We start from the raw sequence: 22,653 nt of genomic DNA on the forward strand, positions 1-22,653 counted from the left end.
AACTCATTTTCACGAGAAGAAATTCACGAAACCTTTAATACCAGAATAGCAAATTTTTCTCAGGGTAAGTAAATACTTGCCCAGACTTAAACAAAACACACACTATAGTAAATAAAGCCCACCAAGGTGGGTGGCTATGCCCCCCATACCCCCTTAACTATATATATGTATATATATATATATTTATACCAACTCCGGGATCACACTACAGTGGAGAAAAAAGCATGTTGAGCAAGTGTTTACTTATCCTGGGAAAAGTTTGCCATTTGAGTATTTAAGGTCTCGCAATTTTCATCTCACGAAAATGAGTTTCAATCATATGGGATTTCGAGCTTGAGAAGGGGATCTATATATATATATATATATATATATATATATATATATATATATATATATATATATATGTGTGTGTGTGTGTGTGCGTGCAAAAAGCACCCAGAAAAAAAATTGTGGTCTGCTATATAATTCTAATATTCTAATATCTATGTCAAACAGAGCTCGTCATTAGCACTCTTCAAGAAAAATCTTGATGATTGGATGGGAAATAGGAAATTCACCCCGGGTATCACTTTTGTGACTCTGCTTGACAGGGGCACAGGAAAATCATTTTCTTGGGTGGTGAAAGTCGGGGTACCTTTTTGGCTAGGCTTATATAGGCCCTAGGGCTAATAGTCTAGTACCTACCTATGAAATATGTTATCTTTTAGTCACATATCTGTGAGTTAATTGCTCTAATATTTTCATCTGCTATTATGGTGAGTGCCTCAATAATTATATTTCAACACATTACTGAAATTTTCTTCAGCACTCTATTCATTATCTCACCTGTACTCTTTTGATCGCATCCCGTAGTTCTTCCTCTAGAGAACGACTTGAACCTGAGGTGTTATTGGTGGGACTAGCTGTAATCTGCATCGGAAGATCAAAATCTTCACCAACTGAGGGACAGAACACCTGCAAACATTTCAAATAAAAAATAGATGCATTGTTATACTTGTTGGTTAAGTAAGGACATCCAACAAAACAACATCTCCTGAAATAAGAACAAAAATTATCTATTTGAGAACATGTAAACATAATGTAGATGAAGACTTGAAGATATGCTGCTTGCATGCATCAGTCAGCTACTGGCTGACAAAAAGATGGATACAGACAGAAGCTGAGTGCTTAGAGGACTTGTATGCAAACTGAGAATAGTTGAAGTACTTAAACATTGACAGAAAAAACATAGAGCATATACTGTGTATATACATATATATATATATATATATATATATATATATATATATATATATATGCAGATGAAAAAAATGTTAAAAAAAAGCTAAACTCTCACAAAGATAAAATACTAACTAATAGGCTTAAAAACCTCAGCTTTGGCCGGCTAAGATCTAGCTGTATTCAACTGGACATATAAGAGAATTTAAGTACCTTTATCTGCACTTTTGTTCAAATAATACAGTATTTAAATTGATTTAACTGTGTTGCATGATTATTAACTGAACTGGAAGTTTTGACTCTGCTCTTCAGTTAGTGCTGCTTGAATTTTATTATTTGTTAGTTATTGCAGGTGTGGGGGTAGCCACATTCTTTGATTTCCTGTCCTTGCCTATTTAAGTGGTACAGTTTGAAATATTTTCTGCTTAAAAACCTCAGCTTTGGCTGGCTAAGATCAAACAAAAAAAACATTTTAAGCTTGTTTCCTGCCTTTCCTGTTAAGTGGTCTAGACTGTTTGTAGGCTTCTGAGCCCCCAAGCCCTTCTGTGTTGGAGGGAAGCCTTCTAGCTTACTTTTGTTTCTTATAACTAGCCAGTTTTCTAGTTTCAGCACTCAAATCTGTTTCTTTGAACTCAGCACTTGTTCAGAACTCATTGTAAGCACTACATAAGCTGCAAATTACTACAGCACTCAACTTTCCTCACTTGTCTAGTGGAAAGCAGTTTTTAGTACTTAATAAATAAGCACTTATCTAGGCATGTCTAAGGGTCAGCTCCCAGTGATTTCTCCTAACTGATGAATCTGGGCATCTTGGGGCAATGCAGCAATTGCCTCATGTACACAGACAACCCTGTCCTCCTACCACCTAACACTACAACCTGTGAGAGATGCACTTATATAGCCAAACTGGAAGCAAAGCTCTCTTCACCCAAGACTGGACTAGACAGTCAAGAGGAGAAGGTAAACACTTGCACCACACCACACTCATCACATAGTCCCTCAAAACCTACACCACCAAAACACACACATAGAAACACAAAACACACACCTACATTCATGGAGGCTCTCAATAAAAACCTGCCCAAGCATCAGGGACATCCAAAGCATAAACGCAAACAAACTCCACCCCCCAACACAACCCAAATGACACATAACCCACAAACTCAGTGTGCCACTGAACCACAGCCCATAAGGCATAACAACGTACCCAACATCTAGTCATAGGTGACTCTATAGTCAGGCACACTGATGTTCCACTCACTAGACTAAACAAGGAGAAAGTTACTGTCAGCTGTCTGTCAGGTGCCAGGATCTGCCACATAATGCATGCACTCAGGTCACTCCACAATAAGTACAAATATGACACTGTCATTGTCCATGTTGGTGTGAATGACCTGAGACGTACCTCTGTGGACTACATGAAAAAATACATGGAGGAGCTCTCCGATCTTGTATCCCAGGCAGGTATGACCCTAACCCTGAGTAGCATCCTGCCATCACCCAGAATGATACCACAGTACAAGGACAAAATGATTGGCTTCAACAATTGGCTAAGCTTCTGGTGTCATTCTAAGGGGATCCAGTATTTGTCTGCCTGGGACGACATGATCGACAGTCCACGATGTTTTGCCAGAGATGGCCTGCACCTGTCGCCCTTAGGATTCCGGATACTGGCTAAGGCTCTTGCCACCACTATAGTGCCTTTTTTAGGCAAGGTTCAAATGACAAATTCACCACCGTAACAGGTACAAGCAAGCAAAATCTGAGGGTAATGCTACTCAATGCTAGAAGTCTAAACCTCAAAATGCACTCACTCGAGGCACTCCTTAAAATGGAGAACATTGACATCTGTGAAGTGACAGAGACCTGGTTCAAAGCTCCAGAGAGCATCCCTGCATTACCAGGCTTCAATTCATACCACACCTTTCGGCCACCTAACCCAGAAAGGCGGAGGCGTGTTCATATTCATTAAGGATATCCACACCTCCAGGCTAGTTGCACAGCATAATGCATCCGAGATTATCCAAGTGCAACTAACTCTGGGCAAGACCGAAATCTAAATTGTAGCTTGCTACAGACCCCCCACCATGTCCCAGGATTCACACTCCTCATTTCTTGATACACTGGAAAGTATTAGGGTACAACCCAACACCCTAATAATGGGCGATTTCAACTACCCCACCATTGACTGGGAAAACTACTCATGTACCAACTCTTTTGCTCAACGTTTTCTAGAATTCATAAATTCTAATGCCTTGGATCAACTTATTCACACCCCCACCAGGGGCAGCAATATCCTAGACCTGGTCATTACCAACATGGGAAACCGGTGTTCCACACCAGAGGTCAATTCCTCGTTGGTCAGATCCGACCACAAGCTAATCAGCCTAGACATCCACATCCCACCCCACCCCCAATTAGGGAAACCATTGTAAAAAACTTCTCTAAAGCCAACTTCACACTTCTTAAGACAGAAGTGGCAAACTTCATGACACCCATGCAGACGGACAATAGAGGTATGACTGCCGAATCCTACAGAAATGCACTTTATAAGCACTTACACGAGTGCATGGATCATGCTACCCTAATAGAACCAAGATGTTATCCTCCAAAAAAAGGAAGCCAATCTGGTGGTCCTCTGCCATAAACAAACTCTACAACAAAAGAAAGAAACGGTTGCAAAAAAGAGTAAAATTCCATGACTGGAGGAACTCCCTGGTCAACCTCAGTAAGAAGCTGAAATCCCTCATAAAATCCTCCAAAGCTAGTTACAAAAACAAAATTGCCACTGACTCTAAAGACCACCACAAAGCATTATATAGCTATGTCAAGAATCTAAATGGGAACACTCAGATCTGCTCTGAGTTACAGCACAATGGCACTAAATATACAGAACCAACTGATATTGCCAACATCCTAGCAGTTAGGTTCAGTGCTAACTTTACCCCCCTCTCACCCCCTAGAGGGCCCATCTCTATACTGGAAGAATGCAAAGTTCCTATAATCACGGCTACACAGGTAAAAAACACACTCTCCAAAGCCAAGAACACAGCATCCATGGGACCTGACAATATCCTAGGCTGCATTCTACACAAACTACAGAATGAACTGGCACCCTACCTAAGTAACATGTTCAATCTTAGCCTCACCTCAGGCTTTGTACCCACTGAATGGTGCACCGTGACTGTTATCCCACTCCACAAAGGGGGAGCCACGACGGACCCCGGGAACTACCGCCCCATTAGCCTGATGAACCTGGTCTGCAAGGCCATGGAACGTATTATCGTGGAACTCATAAACAAAGACATTGGTAATCTCCAAACTCTGGACGCTACCCAGTTTGGATTTGTAAAAGGAAGATCATGTCTCCTAAACCTGACTGACTTCTTTGAAGCAGTCACCAAAGCCATAGATGAGGTTAAAATGGTTCACACAGCTTATCTAGATCTCGCCAAGGCTTTCGACACCATCCCCCACTCTGGAATTATAGATAAGCTCACTAAACTATGTATAAATCCCTATGTCACAAGATGGGTTGCCAACTGGCTCATGGACAGAACCCACACTGTGAAAGTAGCGGATTCCAAATACGACATCAGACCAGTGACAAGTGGAGTACCACAGGGTTCAGTCCTGGGTCCTCTCCTGTTTGGTATCTACTTCACTGAAGTGCAAGCCAACACAGAAGGTCTTTGGCTAACAAAGTTTGCAGATTGCAAACTAGGAGCCATAATCGAAACTCCTAACGATGTGGACAAACTACAAAAGGGCCTCACTGAGACAGATACCTGGTGTCAAAGCCATGGCCTGAAGCTCAATGCCAAAAAGTGTATTGTCATCCCCTTTGGTAAAAACTCTGTACCCATGAACTACCACATAGCTGGTAGTCTACTTAATGCCAAAAATGTGATAAGAGACCTTGGGACACAGGTAGACAGTAGTCTGTCCTTTGATAATCACATCGACACAGTGGTCAGGAAATCCTTCTACGTGGCTCATCTCATCACAAAAGGATTCTCATCCAGAAAAAAAGAGGTCATTGTTCCCCTCTACTCATCACTCATTAGACCCATTATAGAGTACAACGTCCCTTTTGCTATGTACCTCACAAGACATCTACAACTGGAAAGACCACAGAAATACCTCACAAAGAGGATTACTGGCCTCAAACAGATGCCCTATGCAGACTGTCTCAAAAAACTACAGCTTTACTCTATCGCATATTGCCTAATCAGGGGCAATCTCTGCCTAACATACAAAGCTATGTCAAACCCAGAGCTGTTGGACATGCTCCACGTAAAGAAATCCCAATCCCTCCGAGCTACATGCTCTAGGGACCTAAACCTTGTCACCACAATAAACAGAACATGCTGGAGGGATAGATTCCTGTCCCAGAGACTTCCCATACTCTGGAACAGATTACCTATCTATGTCAAACAGAGCTCCTCATTAGCACTCTTCAAGAAAAATTTTGATGATTGGATGGGAAATGGGAAATTCACCCCGGGGATCACTTCTGTGGCTCTGCTCGACAGGGGCACAGGAAAATAATTTTCTTGGGTGACGAAAGCCAGGGTACATTTTTTTGGCTAGGCTTGTATGGGCACTAGGGCCGATAGTCTAGTACCTACCTATGAACCTATTTACTGTGATAAATCAATGAAAAAAAATAATTAGACTTACCAGATAAATCAGTAAACATTGCTGAATATCAAAGATGAACTGAATCAAATGTGTCTTTCAGAGACTTGTTGCAGAGGGTCAGACTGGGAGATTTTCCAAAGTCACAGAGTTTGTGAATTCCAGAGTATGTCATACAAAAAATAATGGATCCAAGAAGATTCAAGCTGAAGCTCTAGGCAGCAGAATCGTCAATGTGTAATCAACAGCTTTTTATAGTAAGAAAGGTCCAAATCTCATGGGGCTAGATGGACTAACACAGTATATTTATAGATCTGTCATTGAGAAGGCAGTCACCATAAGCTCTGCAAAACCAGTGTAATAGAGCTGTATCATACAGTACCCATCTTTTGGACAGCGGTGTCCTGAATTATCTGCATTTTATCTTGTCCTGTATCAGGTAGTCTCAGATACAGGCAATTGAGGTATTTAGATGAGGAAATCACAGCGTGTACCACCAGCAGCTCTAAGACCAGTATCATTCAGAGATTGATGTCATACCACCAGCTTTGGAGGTCATCGACCCTCCTCACCAGCAATCTTGAAAAGTTACTTAGGAGACTTACAGATCCCTTGCTTATTTGACTGTGCTGTCAGGATAATTTGGAATATGAGTACATTGCAGAAATCAGCTTTTTCTTCTTTATATATTTTTAGACCCTATTGCCATATGACCTCAGTACCTCAGACTATGACAAAATATGCTTCAGATCAACTTAGTCAATGCACTGCACTTTCCATAATCCCAGCATAACTAAGTGAGGGGAAGTATCCCTTCCATAATGAAGTTTCATACTGATAACATAAAAAATCTATTTAGAAGCTCCTTATGGTCGTCTAGCCATGATGTATGAAATGAGAAGTGACCATACCTCTTAGCTGTCCAGAATTTCACAGACTATCCAGATTTTTCACTCATATATTTTTGTCTGTCCCTCATAAAACTTGTGGTTTTCTTGCAAATCATTGAGGACTGAATTCACTAGAGACATCCATGTTTCAGATTTCATACCCTTTAAAAATGCATGATAATACAAAACCTGTTATTCCAGCAACTATTAATATTTATAGGAGCAAAATGTAAAAAATCTGTCCTTGAGTTTGGGCGTTTGCACCCCCTCCCCCACATTATGTTTGGCTTTCCACAAAATTCTTGGCTATGTGGTATGGAAGTGACTGCCATCTCCTTTGAAATTGACTTCAACAATTGGCTAAGCTTCTGGTGTCATTCAAAGGGGATCCAGTATCTGTCTGCCTGGGACAACATGATCGACAAACCACGATGCTTTGCCAGAGATGGTCTGTACCTGTCACCCCTGAGATTCAGGTTACTGGCTAAAGCTCTCGCCACCCCTATAGTGCCTTTTTTAGGCAAGGTTCAAAGGACAAAACCACCACCATAACAGATGCAAGCATGCAAAATCTGAAGGTAATGCTAGAAGTCTATCTCTCGAGGCACTCCTAAAAATGGTGAACATCGATATCTGTGCAGTAACTGAGACCTGATTCAAGGCTCCAGAGAGCACCCCTGCAGTCCCAGGCTACAACTCTTACCACACTTTTCGGTCACCAAACCAAAATAAAAACACTAAAGGTGGAGGGGTGTCCATATTCACCAAGGATATTCACACCTCCAGGCTAGTTGCCCAACACAATGCATCTGGAATTCTCCAGGTGCAACTAACACTAGGTAAGGCTGCAATCCAAATTGTAGCTTGCTACAGATCCCCCACCATGCCCCAAGATTCTCACTACACCTTTCTAAACATACTTGACAATACTAAGATACAACCAAACACCCTAATACTGGGTGATTTCAACTACCCTGCCATTAACTGGGAAAACTACTCGGGTACCAACACCTTTTCCCAGTGGTTCTTGGAATTCATAAATTCCAACGCCCTGGATCAACTATTCCATTGTCCCACCAGGGGCACCAATATCCTAGACCTAGTCATTACCAACATGGGAGATAGATGCTCCATACCAGTGGTTAGGTCTGACCATAAGCAAATCACCCTTGACATACACATCCCACCCCACCCCCAGTAAGGAAACCTCCATAAAAAACTTCTCCAAAGCCAACTTCATGCTACTCAAGTCAGAAGTGACAAACTTCATGACACCCGTACAGATGGGAGCTGAAAGTTCGACTGCTGAATCCTACACTAAGGCACTGTACGAGCACATCCACTCGTGCTTGAATCGTGCCATCCCAAATAGAACCAAGACGCTCTCCTCCAAAAAAAGGAAGCCAATCTGGTGATGCCCTGCCATAAAAAAACTATACAGCAGAAGAAAGAAACTGTTGCAGAAAAGATGAAAATCCAAGGATGCAAAAAACTCCCTTACCAGCCTAAGTAAGAAGCTGAGATCCCTCATAAAATCCTCCAAAGCTAGTTTCGAAAATAAAATTGCCAAAAATTCCAAAGACAACCGCAAGGCACTCTATACTTATGTTAAGAATCTAAATGGCAATGCTCAGATATGCTCTGAGCTACAACAGAATGGCATTAAATATACTGATCCCAAGGATATTGCCAATAACCTGGCAGATCAATTTAGTGCAAACTTCACCCCCCTCTCACCCCCTAGAGGGCCCATCTCAATACCAAAAGATTGCCAAATTCTGGTAATCACAGCCACACAGGTAGAAACCGCACTCTCCAAAGCTAAGAATACAGCATCTATAGGACCAGATGACATCCCGGGCTGTGTACTCCATGAACTACAAAATGAACTGGCACCTCATCTAAGTGTCAGGTTTAATCATAGTCTCACCTCAGGTTTCGTGCCCACTGAGTGGTGCACAGCTACAGTTATCCCACTCCACATGGGGGGATCCACCTGGGATCCCGGGACCTACTGTCCCATCAGTCTGATGAGCCTGATCTGCAAAGGCATGGAACGCATTATCATGGAACTTATAAACAAAGATATTTGCAACCTTCAAACACTGGACCCCACCCAGTTTGGGTTTGTGAAGGGCCGATCTTGTCTCCTGAACCTGATTGACTTCTTCGAATTCGTCTTCAGAGCTGTGGACAAGGGTAAGGCGGTCCACACAGCCTATCTGGACCTCGCCAAGGCCTTTGACACCATCCCCCACTCTGGAATCATAGATAAACTTACTAAGCTGGGTATAAATCCCTATGTCACTTGATGGGTTGCCAACTGGCTTACTGACAGAACCCAGACTGTAAAAGTAGCCAACTCCAAATCCAGCTCCAGACAAGTGACAAGTGGTGTACCTCAGGGTTCAGTCCTGGGACAGCTCTTGTTTTGCATCTACTTCTCTGAAGTACAGGCCAACACTAAGGGACTCTGGCTAACAAAGTTTGCAGATGGCTGAAAACTGGGAGCCATTATTGAATCCCCAAATGATGTGGATACTCTACAGAAGGGCCTTACAGAAACAGATGCTTGGTGTCAGAGCCATGGGCTCAAGCTTAATGCCAAGAAATGTATAGTTATCCCCTTTGGGAAAAACAACGTACCCATGAATTACCACATAGGTGGCAATACACTAAACACCGAAAGTGTGATGAAAGACTTAGGGACACCGGTGGACAGTGGTGTCACTTTCGATAACCACATTGCCACAACAGTCAGGAAATCCTTCTATGTGGCACACCTCATCACTAAGGGCTTTTCATCCAGAAAAAAGGAGGTCATTGTCCCATTGTACTCATCCCTCATTAGACCCATTATAGAGTACAATGCCCCGTTTGGTGTGTACCTCACAAGACATCTGCAACAGCTGGAAAGGCCGCAGAAATACCTCACTAAAAGAATCACAGGCCTAAAGTAGATGTCCTATACTGACCGTCTAAAAAAACTCCAGCTATACTCTGTGGCATATCGTCTACTCAGAGGTGATCTCTGCTTAACATACAAGGCCAAGTCAAACCCTGAGCTGTTGGACATGCTCCACTTAAAGAAATCCCAATCCCTCAGAGCCACACGCTCCAGGGATCTAAACCTTGTCATCACAATGAACAAAACTTGCTGGAGGGATAGGTTCCTGACCCATACTCTGGAATAGACTGCCCATACATGTCAAGCAGAGTGCCTCCTTGGTGCTCTTCAAAAGGAATCTTGACGATTGGATGGGAGATGGGAAATTCACCCAGAGGATCACGTCAGTCGCCCGGCTAGACAGGGGTCCAGGAAAGTAAATATTGCGGGAAGAAATATACAGGGAATTGTTATGGCTAGGCTTGTATAGGCCCTAGGGCCGATAGCCAGTACCAACTTATGAACCTGTGAAAGGCCATGTTTGGTACTGCACTGAGGGGATTGAAAATGGTTTGTTGAAGAGTTAAAAAGTGAGAAATAAAGGAAGACAAACTGCTGTATAATAATGTGAGTCTAATCATTAGCACCAAAGGAAAGGCATACATGAAAGTAGGGAAGATGAGGCAGATGAAGTACAGTACAAGGAAGAAATCAGAAGGCTGGTAAGGAAGTGAGGGCAGCAAATAAGCAAGTTAAAAGAGGAAAAGACGTCAAGGAGGACAAATACTTTTTAAGTATATACAGACATTCTGCAGTGCAAGGGTGTAGCCAAGCATATTCTTTGTACTCTAAGCAGTACAATTTTTTTCTGAATATGTTAGAAACATCGGAGCTTTATCAAGTCACATTATTTCTATAACCATCTAGATTAATGTCTCTAAACCATCTATGTAGTCTGCTTACAGAGAGGACTGCAGATCTAGAAACAGTATCTCTAATAGTTTTTATCTGAGCAGTTAAAATGTGATACACATTAAGTTTGGGTGGGGGGTAGTAACTTGAGTGATAATACCATTTTTTAAATTCCAGGCAGATTGGAGGTAGCAATAAGCATCTGTGAGTACAAAATGAGATTCACTGGCTACACCCCTGCTGCAGTGAAAACATTGGCTCCAGGTGATTTGGTCACATTGACTGATATTGATGTAACACACCTATCCCATATAAAAATGGGAAAAGGGGGTTGATGATGATTAGAAATAAGAATGGGAGAATCAAACCTTCCTAGGCTTAACAAAGATGGAAGACAGACAACACGAAACAGAAAGAAAAGCCAATATACTAAACAAATGCATCAGCCAAGTAATTAGAAGGAATATATTTATTAACTCCTTGGCTAAGCATATTCATGGCAATGGTATAAACCATGCATTTAAATTTAGAATAATACAAATGATATTTTTAAAGTAAGAGGTGGTGGTCTTCTAAATCCCACTGAATTAGCTGAATACAGGTGTATTTTAAAACTGCAGGCTGACAGTGCATCTGCATTAAATGCTTCAGTTAGTTTAAAACCTGTATTAAAACAAAAGTAAATGAACTGAATTGAATGTTGCTGTTGACTGCCTGTATCTGTAGTGCTTTTTAAGTTGCTTTTGAATATACTTTTTATATGTGTTGCTGTGTCTTTAAACGTTAGGTTCTCTGTATAACAAACTGACCTCTTACTGGGCAATGATATCATGTGCTGTATTTAAAAACTCTGTATTTGAACCAACTATTCATGAAAGCTCTGCTATTTGTATTTGGATTAAAATAAGTGAGTTTTTTTTTATTTCCGGTGCTGAGTTTATAGTTGTACTGTTTGTTGTATTTAACCTGTTGATCTCAAATACTCAGTTGCACTCCCTGAAGTTGACTGATTGAATCCACCACCTGAGATCTCTCTTGCATGTCTGAGTGATCCATATTTGGGTTGACATGGATTGGTAAAGTACTGTCCACTGGGTTGTTAACATCCACTGGCGAATCCTCATATAAAATCTGGCTAACGGCACTAGTGTTATTGCCGCTGACATTGATACTAGAGCCTGAAGCAGGCTGAAATCTTGGTACTACAGTTTATTTTTCTGACCTGTGATTTAATGGTTTGTACTCTTGAGAGAGGCAGTAAAGCTGTCATTGAGTTTGTGTTGAAAACTGCTCCTATGAATTCCAAATTTTGAGTTGGTTCCAGTTGGCACTTGTCATAGTTTATGGTTATTCACATATGAAAACAAGCCTGGATCTCTTGCCATTATCAATTGATACCTGGTCAGGGTGGTAATGAAACAGTTGTCTATATATAGAAACACCTGGAATCCTTGCATTTGGTGAACACCCTGGGGCTTGTGGTGCGACCAAAGGGCAGACCTCTGAACTGGTAGTGACTGGCTTCTATCCGGAAAAGTAGACACCTTCTGGATTATCTATTCATCTTTATGTGATAGTACGCACCCTGCAGGTCTATCGAGCACATCCAGTCATCATTGCCCAGAAAAGGGAGAATGGTCTGAACTGTGACCATCCAAAACTTGGTATGCTGAAATGTTTAAGTTGCTGTGATCCAAGATTGGTCTCCAGTCCTCCTTGAATAAGTTCCAGATTCTCTCTGATTTAGTGGGTCCTCTTCTGTGACTTTTTTTTCTAGCAGGTTTTTTATGAACCGCTGCTTCTTCCCTCTGACGTGGTGGAACATCAAGAATTTTTCTTGAGATTGGAGGAGGAAGAGAAAAGGGTATTGTATAGCCTCTGCATATAATCTTTTGCACCCAGGTGTCTTTTGTTATGTCTGGCAAGGCTCTCTGGTGCAGAGATAATCATCTCCTGACTGCCTCCAAACGTGGACAGTCGGGGCTCCTTTCAGGAGAGCTGGTAGGGTCCGTCAAAGAAAGAATCTCTGGGCCCCTGGTTTTGCAGGCATCCTATGCCATGGAGGGGGAGGCATCAACCATTAGAGTTCCCCCCTCTGTCCCTAGGGGAACTTTCTCCACAAGTGCTCTGGAAGAGCCCCTAAGATTTCCTGAACCACATTTCTGACTACCTCCTTAATTCATAGAAAGGGGTCTTTGAGGGGTTGTAAAACATATGCCCACTGCAGAGAGGGACTTTCCATCCTTCTCACACTTTGATAATGTGTCTTTCACTTTGGGCCAAACAAAGACATGCCGTCAAAAGGAGCATTGATGAGCGAAGACTTGAAGGGCTCTGCAAAAATCATATAAGTGCATCCAGGCATGCCTCCTGATGGAAATGCCTGAACCCGCTACCCTTGAGGTTCCTTCTGCTAGATGCGAAAGAAGCCTCATAGATGAATTTGAAACAGATTGCAGGGTAGCTAATTGAAAAGTCACAGATGATTGGACTTCTGCAGAAATGGATTCTACGAAAGTATTTGACATTTCCTTTCTCTCTGTAACCTTGTGCAATATGCCAAATAATTCAGCGACCTTAGGGTGAAGGTCGCTGAAACATAGACACACTTCCCAAACCTGTACGTCACCCTGGATTCCCCATTAGGGGGATTAACAGTGGAGCTCTCTTCAGCAAGTTCCTTATTGGTGGCCACCACCATAACCATGGCATCAGTGGGCACCCCTTTAGCCCAAAACTCCTTACCTGAAGGTGGTGCTAGAATCTTGTCCAGTCTTCTGGGTATGGGTTCAGCTGTGTCAAGTTCCTTCCACACCCACTGAGAGAACAATTCAACAAGCTTATTGGCAGCCGGAGTAACCCAGGAGGTAGATGGGCTAGTACTGAAACCCACCAGGAATAACAACTTCTCAGATGAAGGGTTACTGGGTGTCAACCCACCTCTCTGTTTTAGGATCTCAAGGATGTGTCCAAATGAGACATCTTCAGGAGGTGATCGTGGCGACCTTTCACCTTCATCGAAGTCCATATTCTCGGTGGCTGACTCTTGTGGAGAGTCCAAGTGCTTCCTCTTGCATTTCTTCTTCCTAGGGACATCCTCAGTGGGATGCTCCCTGGGAAGTATCAGAAGAAATTGAAATACCCTGCTGGGAAGCCTGGGGTTTCTCAAGTTGGCTGTTCCTGTGGTAAAGAGTGATAAGGTTCCAAGCACAGAGACATCAAAGTAGAAGGTTGAAGATCCAAGGGGGTTAAATCCATCCATTCAGCCAGGGCAGAGAACACCCTCTTCACAACCTCCAAGGCTGATTGCTCCAAAGGAGCAGAAGACCTTGGTTTCAAAAAGTCAAGCTTCTGGATCACTGTCCTCCCCCGCTCCGAAAGCAATCTCCCCAAGGAGGAAGCCAGAGCTAAACTATTCAGTGCTGAAGTACCAAGGTGCAGAGATGGCTCTGCCAACTTTGGAGTCAACTCCAATACCTGAAATACAACAGAGAAGCTACAGCTCTGATAACCTTCTGGGTCTGACTGAACAGGAGCACTCAGGGTAAGCTTTGGATTCAAAAATATTTTTGTCTTTCGATCCAAGCCAGATGGAGCCTGGAGGCTCGGATGCAGGGACTCTGCAATAGTTGATAGAATTAGAGGAAGAACTTAAAGTGTGTGGGGGGGGTGTATGTATTCAAAGGATGGATCTTTTCACTCGAAGGGGTAGGAGCTGATAAGACACCTGTCTAACTTTGTGCCAAGAGGATCTTCCTCACCACTCTCTCCACATCTTCCTCCGTTAAACTTCTGGAAAAACGAACGAAAACTAAAGAGGGGGACCTGGATTGGTGACACTTCAAAAAGAGTAAGGGCACCCTTGAAGGCACCTGATCAATGGATGTTGAGTATCTTATCTTGGGAAGAGAAATAGGGCTCAAGGCAGTCAGATCCAGTAACTTGTTTTTGCTAGATCTAAGGTAGTCACGTCCATTACTTTTTTTCTTCTTTGGATCCAAGTGTGAGGTATTTTTGGATCTTATCTGATCCGGCTTACATCTTTTCCTGGGTGACTCTGAAACCAGGTTCGATGATGTGGATGCTTTTAGAGATGAAGGTTACAACTCTTTACTTTTACTTCTGGGGGATCGAGCCCCAGGTATTGCCTCTCCAAAAGTTGATGCTAGTAAACCTTTCAATATAAGTTTATCTTTCTTTCTACTACCACTCTAGGATTGAAACCATGGCAGATGGAACAGTCATCTTGAATATGTAAAGGCCCAAGGCAGTAAACACACATATTGTGGGCATCTGACATTGGTAGTTTGTGGCCACACTTAACACACTTTTTAAATCCAGTGGGGCCTTTTCCTGCCATAATAGTGACAACTATAAAAAAGAAAATTTAAGAACAGTTTTTTTTTATTATTTATAAAGACAGAAGGTAGAAAGAAAACACTATCAGCAATGGTAATAAAAGGCTACACCAAGCGTAGAAAGGAAAGAAAATTACTAACAATTACTAACAATGGTAATTTAAGGAGTACACACTGTACACTGTAAATATATGAAATATAAGAAATATTAGAAAATTATAGAGATTTAGAAAATAATAATATTAATCACTTTTATGAAAATGCTCGAGACCTAGGTCAACCATGTATTTTGCAGAAAGCGGCAAACAAGATCTGAGGTAGCTTAGGGTGGGTGCATTAAGGGTAAGGGAGGAACTCAGGAGATTTTTGGTTACCACAAGCTTTAGTAATGGCCGAGTCAGATCTGAGAATCGGATCAGAACCCATCAGTTGAGGATAGAATGAAAACTAACAACATCAGATAATTTATTCATAAAGTTTGAGAGAGTTGGTATGACACTTTCTACTTGTCTGTTTGATTGTGAGTATCTCAAACTGTTATATGCTTGAATTCTCACTCCTTGGAATGTAACAAAATTCTTGACACACAAACATACCTCTCAACCTTTTACTCAAGAGTCCTAGACAAATCCAAGAATAATGGGAAGGGATGGGTAGAGGCCCAAAATCAGGGATAATTTATAAATAGCTTGCTAGTTCACTAAAAAGTTAATCGAACAGCATGTTTTACACCAACGTGCATTTTCTGAACATTAAGAAGGAAATATTGTGAGGGAACGGGCAAAACAGAGGCAGTTGAGAGGTATACTTGTAGACTGTGGGCTTGTGACACATCATATCTGTAATTTATAATCTTTCACTAACTTCAAAAAGGTTCCCACAATTTTCAAGTATTCTGAAAATCATCATCTTCCTAAAAACCTCTGCTCTGAGTATAGTTATTGACTTCTCACTCAGTGGTAATGTTGATCAAATGGCAAAGGCAATATGGTTTTAGATCAAAGTATAGGACATTTCCATCTACTCCCTGGCAAATTAAATATTTAATAATTTTGAAATGAATAGTCTTGTATGTGTCATTTTGTAGAACTGAAAAGAGCATTTGAAACTGTAACCCCCTGTTACTTTTTCAGAAATTTCATAACTGTGAACCCTGCCTGCAGGAGTCTGTAGCTGGTCTGCTGACCGTCTCTAACAGAACTTTCAAGGTACTATCCAAAGGCCTTTGTTACTCATCCTGCAACATCTGTTAGTGGTACAGTTCCAGGATCACTGTTAGGTTTGCGGTTTCTTTTTATTTATCAATGCTTTTCTTCTGAACTACCAAGCTTAACCTGTCTTCTTTATGCAGCAGACATACTTATCACCAAAGCAAGTAAATATGTACACAATATGAACCAGCTGCTTCTTAAAAATGACTTTGCTCCTCTTTGGAATGGTTATAAAAGAAAAAAAACTCCACTTAAATAACCACAGTAATGCTGTCTGGGTACCCTGAAAGACTGTCAAAATCTCCACCTACCTTCTAACTGATCCTGAGGGGCAACTACCCAATGTAAACCAATACAAATATCTGGGCCTTACCATAGATTAGACTCCAACGTTATGTCCACACACTGAACTTCAAGTGCAGAATATGTTAAGCAGCTAAAGTACTACACAAATTTCCCATCTACTCTCAAAGGAACCTAGGCAGCCAATTGCTAATAATGCACTATTGCCAGGGTTAAAGTATGTACCCCAGATATTGCCCAAATCTGTTTCAGAAAGTAGAAAATAAAATACGTAGATTCATACATTTTAGCCCTATAACTGAACACCACTGCTTAACCATTAGTAAGTCTAAATTCAGAGTAGCTTCCCTTCTAAATACTCTTTCACACTGATTCATCAAAACTACTGTCCACTATGAAAGAACAAGATGTAATAAAGACTAGTCCATACTCCTTTAGAAACTCAGTTACCGCTTCTCTACATAGACCTAATTTTTCTTTGGCATGGTCAGAAAAATCCTGTGCCTCCTACCTCAAGCATTTTCTATGACAAAATCAGGGAGAAAACTTATCAGAATCCTTTAAGAAATAAGCAAACATATCTTTATTTATTTATTTACATATTTAATTTAAACTTCTTTACCAGGAAAAGATTACAGAGAGGGATTTGTAGGTAACACTTTAGTACACATACATCAAAGTGAAACTTTTAAACAAAATTAATGCAAAGACAGTTTTGGTGATTGCACTGCACAGTACACCCACTTTAAATGAAATGTTAATACTAAGTGAAGGAGACAGTGAGGCATTTAAGTAGTGACAGCGTAATAATAACCGTACCAGTAATAGTAATGATAAACGATAATAATAGTAAGTATAATGCAGTGTATTACTCTGTAGTATATTAAATTATAATTATACAAATGACAACCTTTACAACTCTGTTATTTTAAATTGTAGTTGTATAACTGACAATCCATATCAAATGTTTATATTGGTTATATTCTGCTATTTTGCTTTCATGTAATACGTTAGAGTTTTTCTCTATGGGCCTCTGTTAAAAATGGGTTATTGCCCAGTCAGATTTTACTGGTAAATAAATGTCAATAAATAAATAAAATGAATTAATTGGGTGCCCAGGTTGGGCTAATACTGGTGTGAAAGAGTGCATTGGGAGACAGAGTGAGAGAGAGATTGTTGTGTAGTGGAAGGGAGAGCCTTGAATAAGGATAGAGAAGAAGATTTGTGTGAGACACGATAGAACTGAAGTTCTGTGAGTGATGAGTTATTGAGGAATATGTAGCAGGATATGATGGAATAAGCGATATGTGTTGGGGATAAGAAGTAGATGAGCACCTTGAGAAGGCAGTGGTATATTAGGGGAGCATTCTGATGGTCAGTGATCTATTAGCGGAGCATTCTGATGACAGTTATTTAGAAGAAGTGAGCCTGCAGAGCAGGTGAGCTGTAGATGATGGTAGCAGTATGCTGTTGTGTGGGAATAGGCTGAAGAAGAGTATTGTCAAAAAACACATTTCATATAATTCTGTACAGGATTGCAGTACAGTGGTGATCGAGTAATTCACCTTTCTACCACTGTAGTGTGATTATATACACACATTCATTATATATGGTACCCTTCTTTATTACTATGTCACACCTATATTTGTGCTCTTTGGATAATTAACTTTATTCTCTAATTTTCACATTTGACCGAAAAGCCATTTCATCGAAAACATTTTACATAATGTATACACCACAGGAAGCTTTTGCAACCCCCCTTAATTATACATTTTAACTCCATGGCTGCACACCAGTGGAAAAAAGAAAAAAAAACAGCACAAACAGTGAATCAGTGCTGGTACACAAACATCTGCAAATCTGGGGATACAGTATTACTGCAGGCATTGCCAGTGTAAAGAAAATCTTCTAAATTATGTCTCTAATTACACCGCTCAGCCTGCAGACACTGAAAATAGCAACAAAGGCCATTGAAGGTAGGAACATCCAGCCAAAAATATGGACATCTAATTAGTATGAAAGTTGAATGCCAAACAGCAAATAACTTGTTTTTGCTTCCAGTAGGAATGTGGGATGCTACTCAAAAACACATTTAAAAAAGAGAGTGACAGAAATGATGGAAAATGTAAGCACATTTTTAAAGACACAATTTAAAATATGTAAACTTTAATGAACCATATTGTAAAATTCTACCACTTAAGGTTATTTATTTTTGCTTCTGAAAAAGGGAGATGTGAGATATGTGTCCCCATTCTTTAAATTATTGGTGCGAGTAGTATTTTGGTCATGTAGTGTGGTTTTGTGTGTATAAAACTGCTTCAAAAATCATGTGTGATGAAAGGGAATTCAGAAAATTGTGTGAAAGGGGTAAACCAATCTTGAAAATAATTTTGAATCAAAACTTCTGAGAAATATTTTGTGTGTACGTGTGTGCCTGCGCATGTGCATGCTTAACTGTGTGTGAGTGCATACCTCTATGCAAGCATATGTGTGATAGAATTATTAGCAAGGCAGTGAGCTGAATGAAGTAATTACCACTGAGATGGGGAGGAGAGAAATTAGTTTGTCATTGAAAATTTGTAACTTGACATGGTAAGAATGAAGATAAGAATGATTTGAAAATGAAATATATTAAATAAGTAGCATACAGCAAAGATATGAAATGCGTGTTTGTGCCCTCGTGTGTGTTCACAGTGATTGCATAGAGTAGCTCAAGATTTATTTTTGTATCAAACAAACTAGCCTATTCCTAGATGTATTCCTTGAGGTTGACTGAAGTTTTATTTTTTGTGCATGCGTGTGTGTGTGTGGGGGGGGGGGCTGGCTTGCCTGCTCAGGTTCTGGACTACAACTTACTCTTTAGTCTCTAATGTTTGAAAAGGCATGTGTGTGGTAAAACAGAACACTGCTGGATAACTTTTCCTTAGAACAAAAATACTATGACAGGAAAATGTTATTGCAAGCGAGTGACTCTTCTGGCTAACAAAGGGAGACATTTCATATGTATATAAATATATATATATATATATATATATAAATATAAATATATATATATATATATATATATATATATATATATATATATATATATACACACACACACACATACATACATTATATATATAGCACACTTCTTTATCACTGTTACATGTATATTTGTGCTCTTTGGATAATTAACTTTGTACTCTAATTTTCTTTGATGTTACCCTCTTCTTGGTTCTTTTCTTTTATTGGTGTCAAGAGGCCCAGGTTGTAAATGAAATGGGTTCTTGAATCAGTGTACCCACCAGTTAATAAATATTAAATAAAATAAAGCCACATCTTGAATTACATGATGTTTGCTCAGTTGGATGCCTTAACTGCATCATAATGGCCAAGTATTTTACTAGGCACTTTTACATCCATGTGGTTTGCAGCTTTTCTCACATTAAACTGTACTCAGCATATGTATCATGCTTATTTTGGGCAGACTGTTGCTTTATTTTAATTTTAAACACATTCATATTGTCAGCCACCTCATTTGTCTAAATGCTAGTTAATTCTATTGCTCTATACACATTTGCAGCTTTCTTAGGAGTTAACTCTAACTCTGACAGAGTATGTGTCTCAATGTGTCAGTTCTGTTCTAAGCAATGAATTACACAGCTTTTCAAACTCATAGCCTTAGCTGTGTTTCTCTGCAAGGCACCAGTAGACTCGTATAACCTACAGTTTCTAGTGAAAATAACGGACAAATCTATGGCACACTCTTTTTAGGGTCACAGTGCTGCTTAAATCTGCCCATAGTTGGTGCTGCACCTGGCTGTTGCTCTTTAGTAACATTAAATGTCTTAACTACCGTTATGGCATTTTCTTCAGCAAGATGAAGAAATGTAGTAACATGTAAAATGTTGTTCTGGAGATCAGGTTTATGTAATCACATTGTCCAGTTTTCCTCTACATTGCACTGTAGAACCAAAGTTGACGGTGGAGTAAGTGGAACAAATGGATGCCATAATGAAATAATCAATGTAGTCAGAAAAAATGGTACGTTAATCTTGTTTATTGGGCTTGCTACTAAATTTGATAGGAAAGTTGATGGTCTATCTGACAGACTTCTTTTCTGTGTCATTTTGTTGTGTTGTAGCCTATCTTGTATAAAGTCATTGTTTGTTTTATAATTTGATATATTGTCACCTGACTGGCATATTTTTTAATTTTGTTAGCTTTTTTCATTTTATTTAATCATTTCTTACCTCATTTCATCAAAATGTTTATTTTCTTTAACTTGCAAATTTCACCTGGTGGTGTAATAGTAGCCTTTTAATTGGTTGTGCAATTTATTTTTGTTGGTTTAATTTCTGGTGGCAGTATGGGCAAACTGGGTGTTCTTTACAGCGATTAGAGTGGTTTACTTATGAAACCTCCATGTACTGCCTCTACAAGTGGTATTTGACCTTGATTTGATACCATGTTCTGTGTGAATTCTTAGACCTACTAGACATCAATGTGTAATAACATAGAGACACAGGAGAAAGTCTGGATGAAGCTGTACTGTTTACTATGATGGTCACAGATGGAAAAGAAGAAAGAAACATGTGACACTCCCACATGCAGGACAGCCTTATTGGTACTTTCTTAAAGTGGTACTCCCAGTTTATGCATTATGAACTTAGATTTGAACAACAATATTCATAGTTTTGCTTTGTTTCCGATCAAATAAAGAAATACAAGTTATTTATTTATTTGCATTTGTTAACCGGGTTGGTCCAGCTGGGTAAGAATTACCCTTTTTCAGTGGAGAACCGAGGGGAAAAGCCCCAAACAGACATACAAATACATACGAATAGAGACAAATTAACAATATTACAGAGGAAAACAATATTATGGGTACAATGAATAAGAAAAACAAACAATGAAAGTTTGAGAATATGAGTAAGGTAGTCCAGAGGCATGTATGCAAAAGATTTATGAAAAGGTGTTCTGAGCAAGATCTCTGAATTAAGTTAAAGTGGGCAAAGAAATGATGATTTAGGTGTGGAGTTAGTAGTGTGGGAGTTTTCGGTGGGAGCATGTGAAGGACATCCCCATTTGGAGGAGAGATGGGAGAGAAGCATGGATTTGAAATTGTTGTGGTTAGGTATATTACGTAGTGGTGTGGGGAGATTGTTCCATAGTTTGGCTATAGTGTGGGATAGTAATAGTTTACCAGTTGGGTGGATGGGTTTGTGTACATGCAGGAGGTTTTGGCCTGTGAATCTCAGGGTACGGGTAGGTGTGTCGGGTGTTAGAGATTTAGCAAGAGAGGGGCATTCTGCTGGTTTAAAGATGAGTTTGTGGGCTGTTGTAAGTTGTAGGTACTTTAGGTGGTTGTGGAGTTCTAGCCAGTTTAGGGTGTGTAGGAAGTGGCAGTGATGGGAAGAGTTCTTAGAATTGGTTGAAAATTTGCAGATTTTGTTGTAACAGGCCTCAAGTTTAGCACGGAGTCCGAGTTGTAGGTAGGAGAATAGGGGAGCACCATACAAGAGAGAGGGGAGAAGGAAGGTAGATGCAAGGGTATGACGGGAAGATGGAGTAAGGCAGTAGTTGTGTCTGTAGAGGAGGCCGATTTTCTGGTGGGATTTTTTGATTGCTGAAAGGATGTGGGAGTCGAATTGTAGGTTTTCATCGATGGTAATGCCAAGTAGTTTGGTACTAGGAACGATTTCAAGAGGGGTGTTATTGTGGCTTTTGATGGAAAATTGGACTTTGTGGAACTGGGAAGTTTTAGTGGGAGTAAATATCATTAGCTTTGTTTTGTTGGCATTTAGGGCCAAGTGATGCGATTGCATCCATGATTCAATTTTGGAGAAGGCTGTTTGGGTATTAAGTAGAAGTTTGGAGGGGCAGGAGGCTGAGCAGATGATAGTGGAGTCATCTGCATATTGGATGACTGAGGCTTCAGGGATGAAGAGGTGAAAGTTGTTAATGAATAAGTTGAAGAGCAGAGGGCCAAGTACTGATCCTTGGGGAACTCCTGTGGGTGTAGGTAAGAAAGGGGAGGTTGACTCTTTCCATTGTACAGCCTGCTGGCGCGTGGAAAGGTAGCTGGAGAACCAGTCTAGGGTTGAGGGAGATAGATACAACTGTGAGAGCTGGGACAGGAGGAGGGAATGGGAAATAGTGTTGAATGCCTTTGAGAGGTCAAGAAAAAGAGAAAATATGTATTTGTCGCTCTCACGTGCTAGGTTGACTGTTTCAAGGAAGGAAATGAG

At 40.4% G+C, this 22,653-nt stretch overlaps 1 protein-coding gene across 1 annotated transcript in view; it reads right to left on the minus strand.

Moving 5' to 3' along the window:
• LOC122816112 (myocardin-like) overlaps positions 1-22,653 on the minus strand; it is a 573,216-nt gene that overhangs the window by 102,573 nt on the left and 447,990 nt on the right. Inside the window, exon 12 of the mRNA XM_044088880.1 lies at positions 826-954. Coding sequence (XP_043944815.1) covers positions 826-954 — 129 coding nt within the window. The remainder of the gene's footprint in view (positions 1-825; positions 955-22,653) is intronic.

Source organism: Protopterus annectens, chromosome 1.part1 (assembly GCF_019279795.1).
Source record: "Protopterus annectens isolate FY-2018-M chromosome 1.part1, PAN1.0, whole genome shotgun sequence".
Lineage (NCBI taxonomy): Eukaryota > Metazoa > Chordata > Ceratodontiformes > Protopteridae > Protopterus > Protopterus annectens.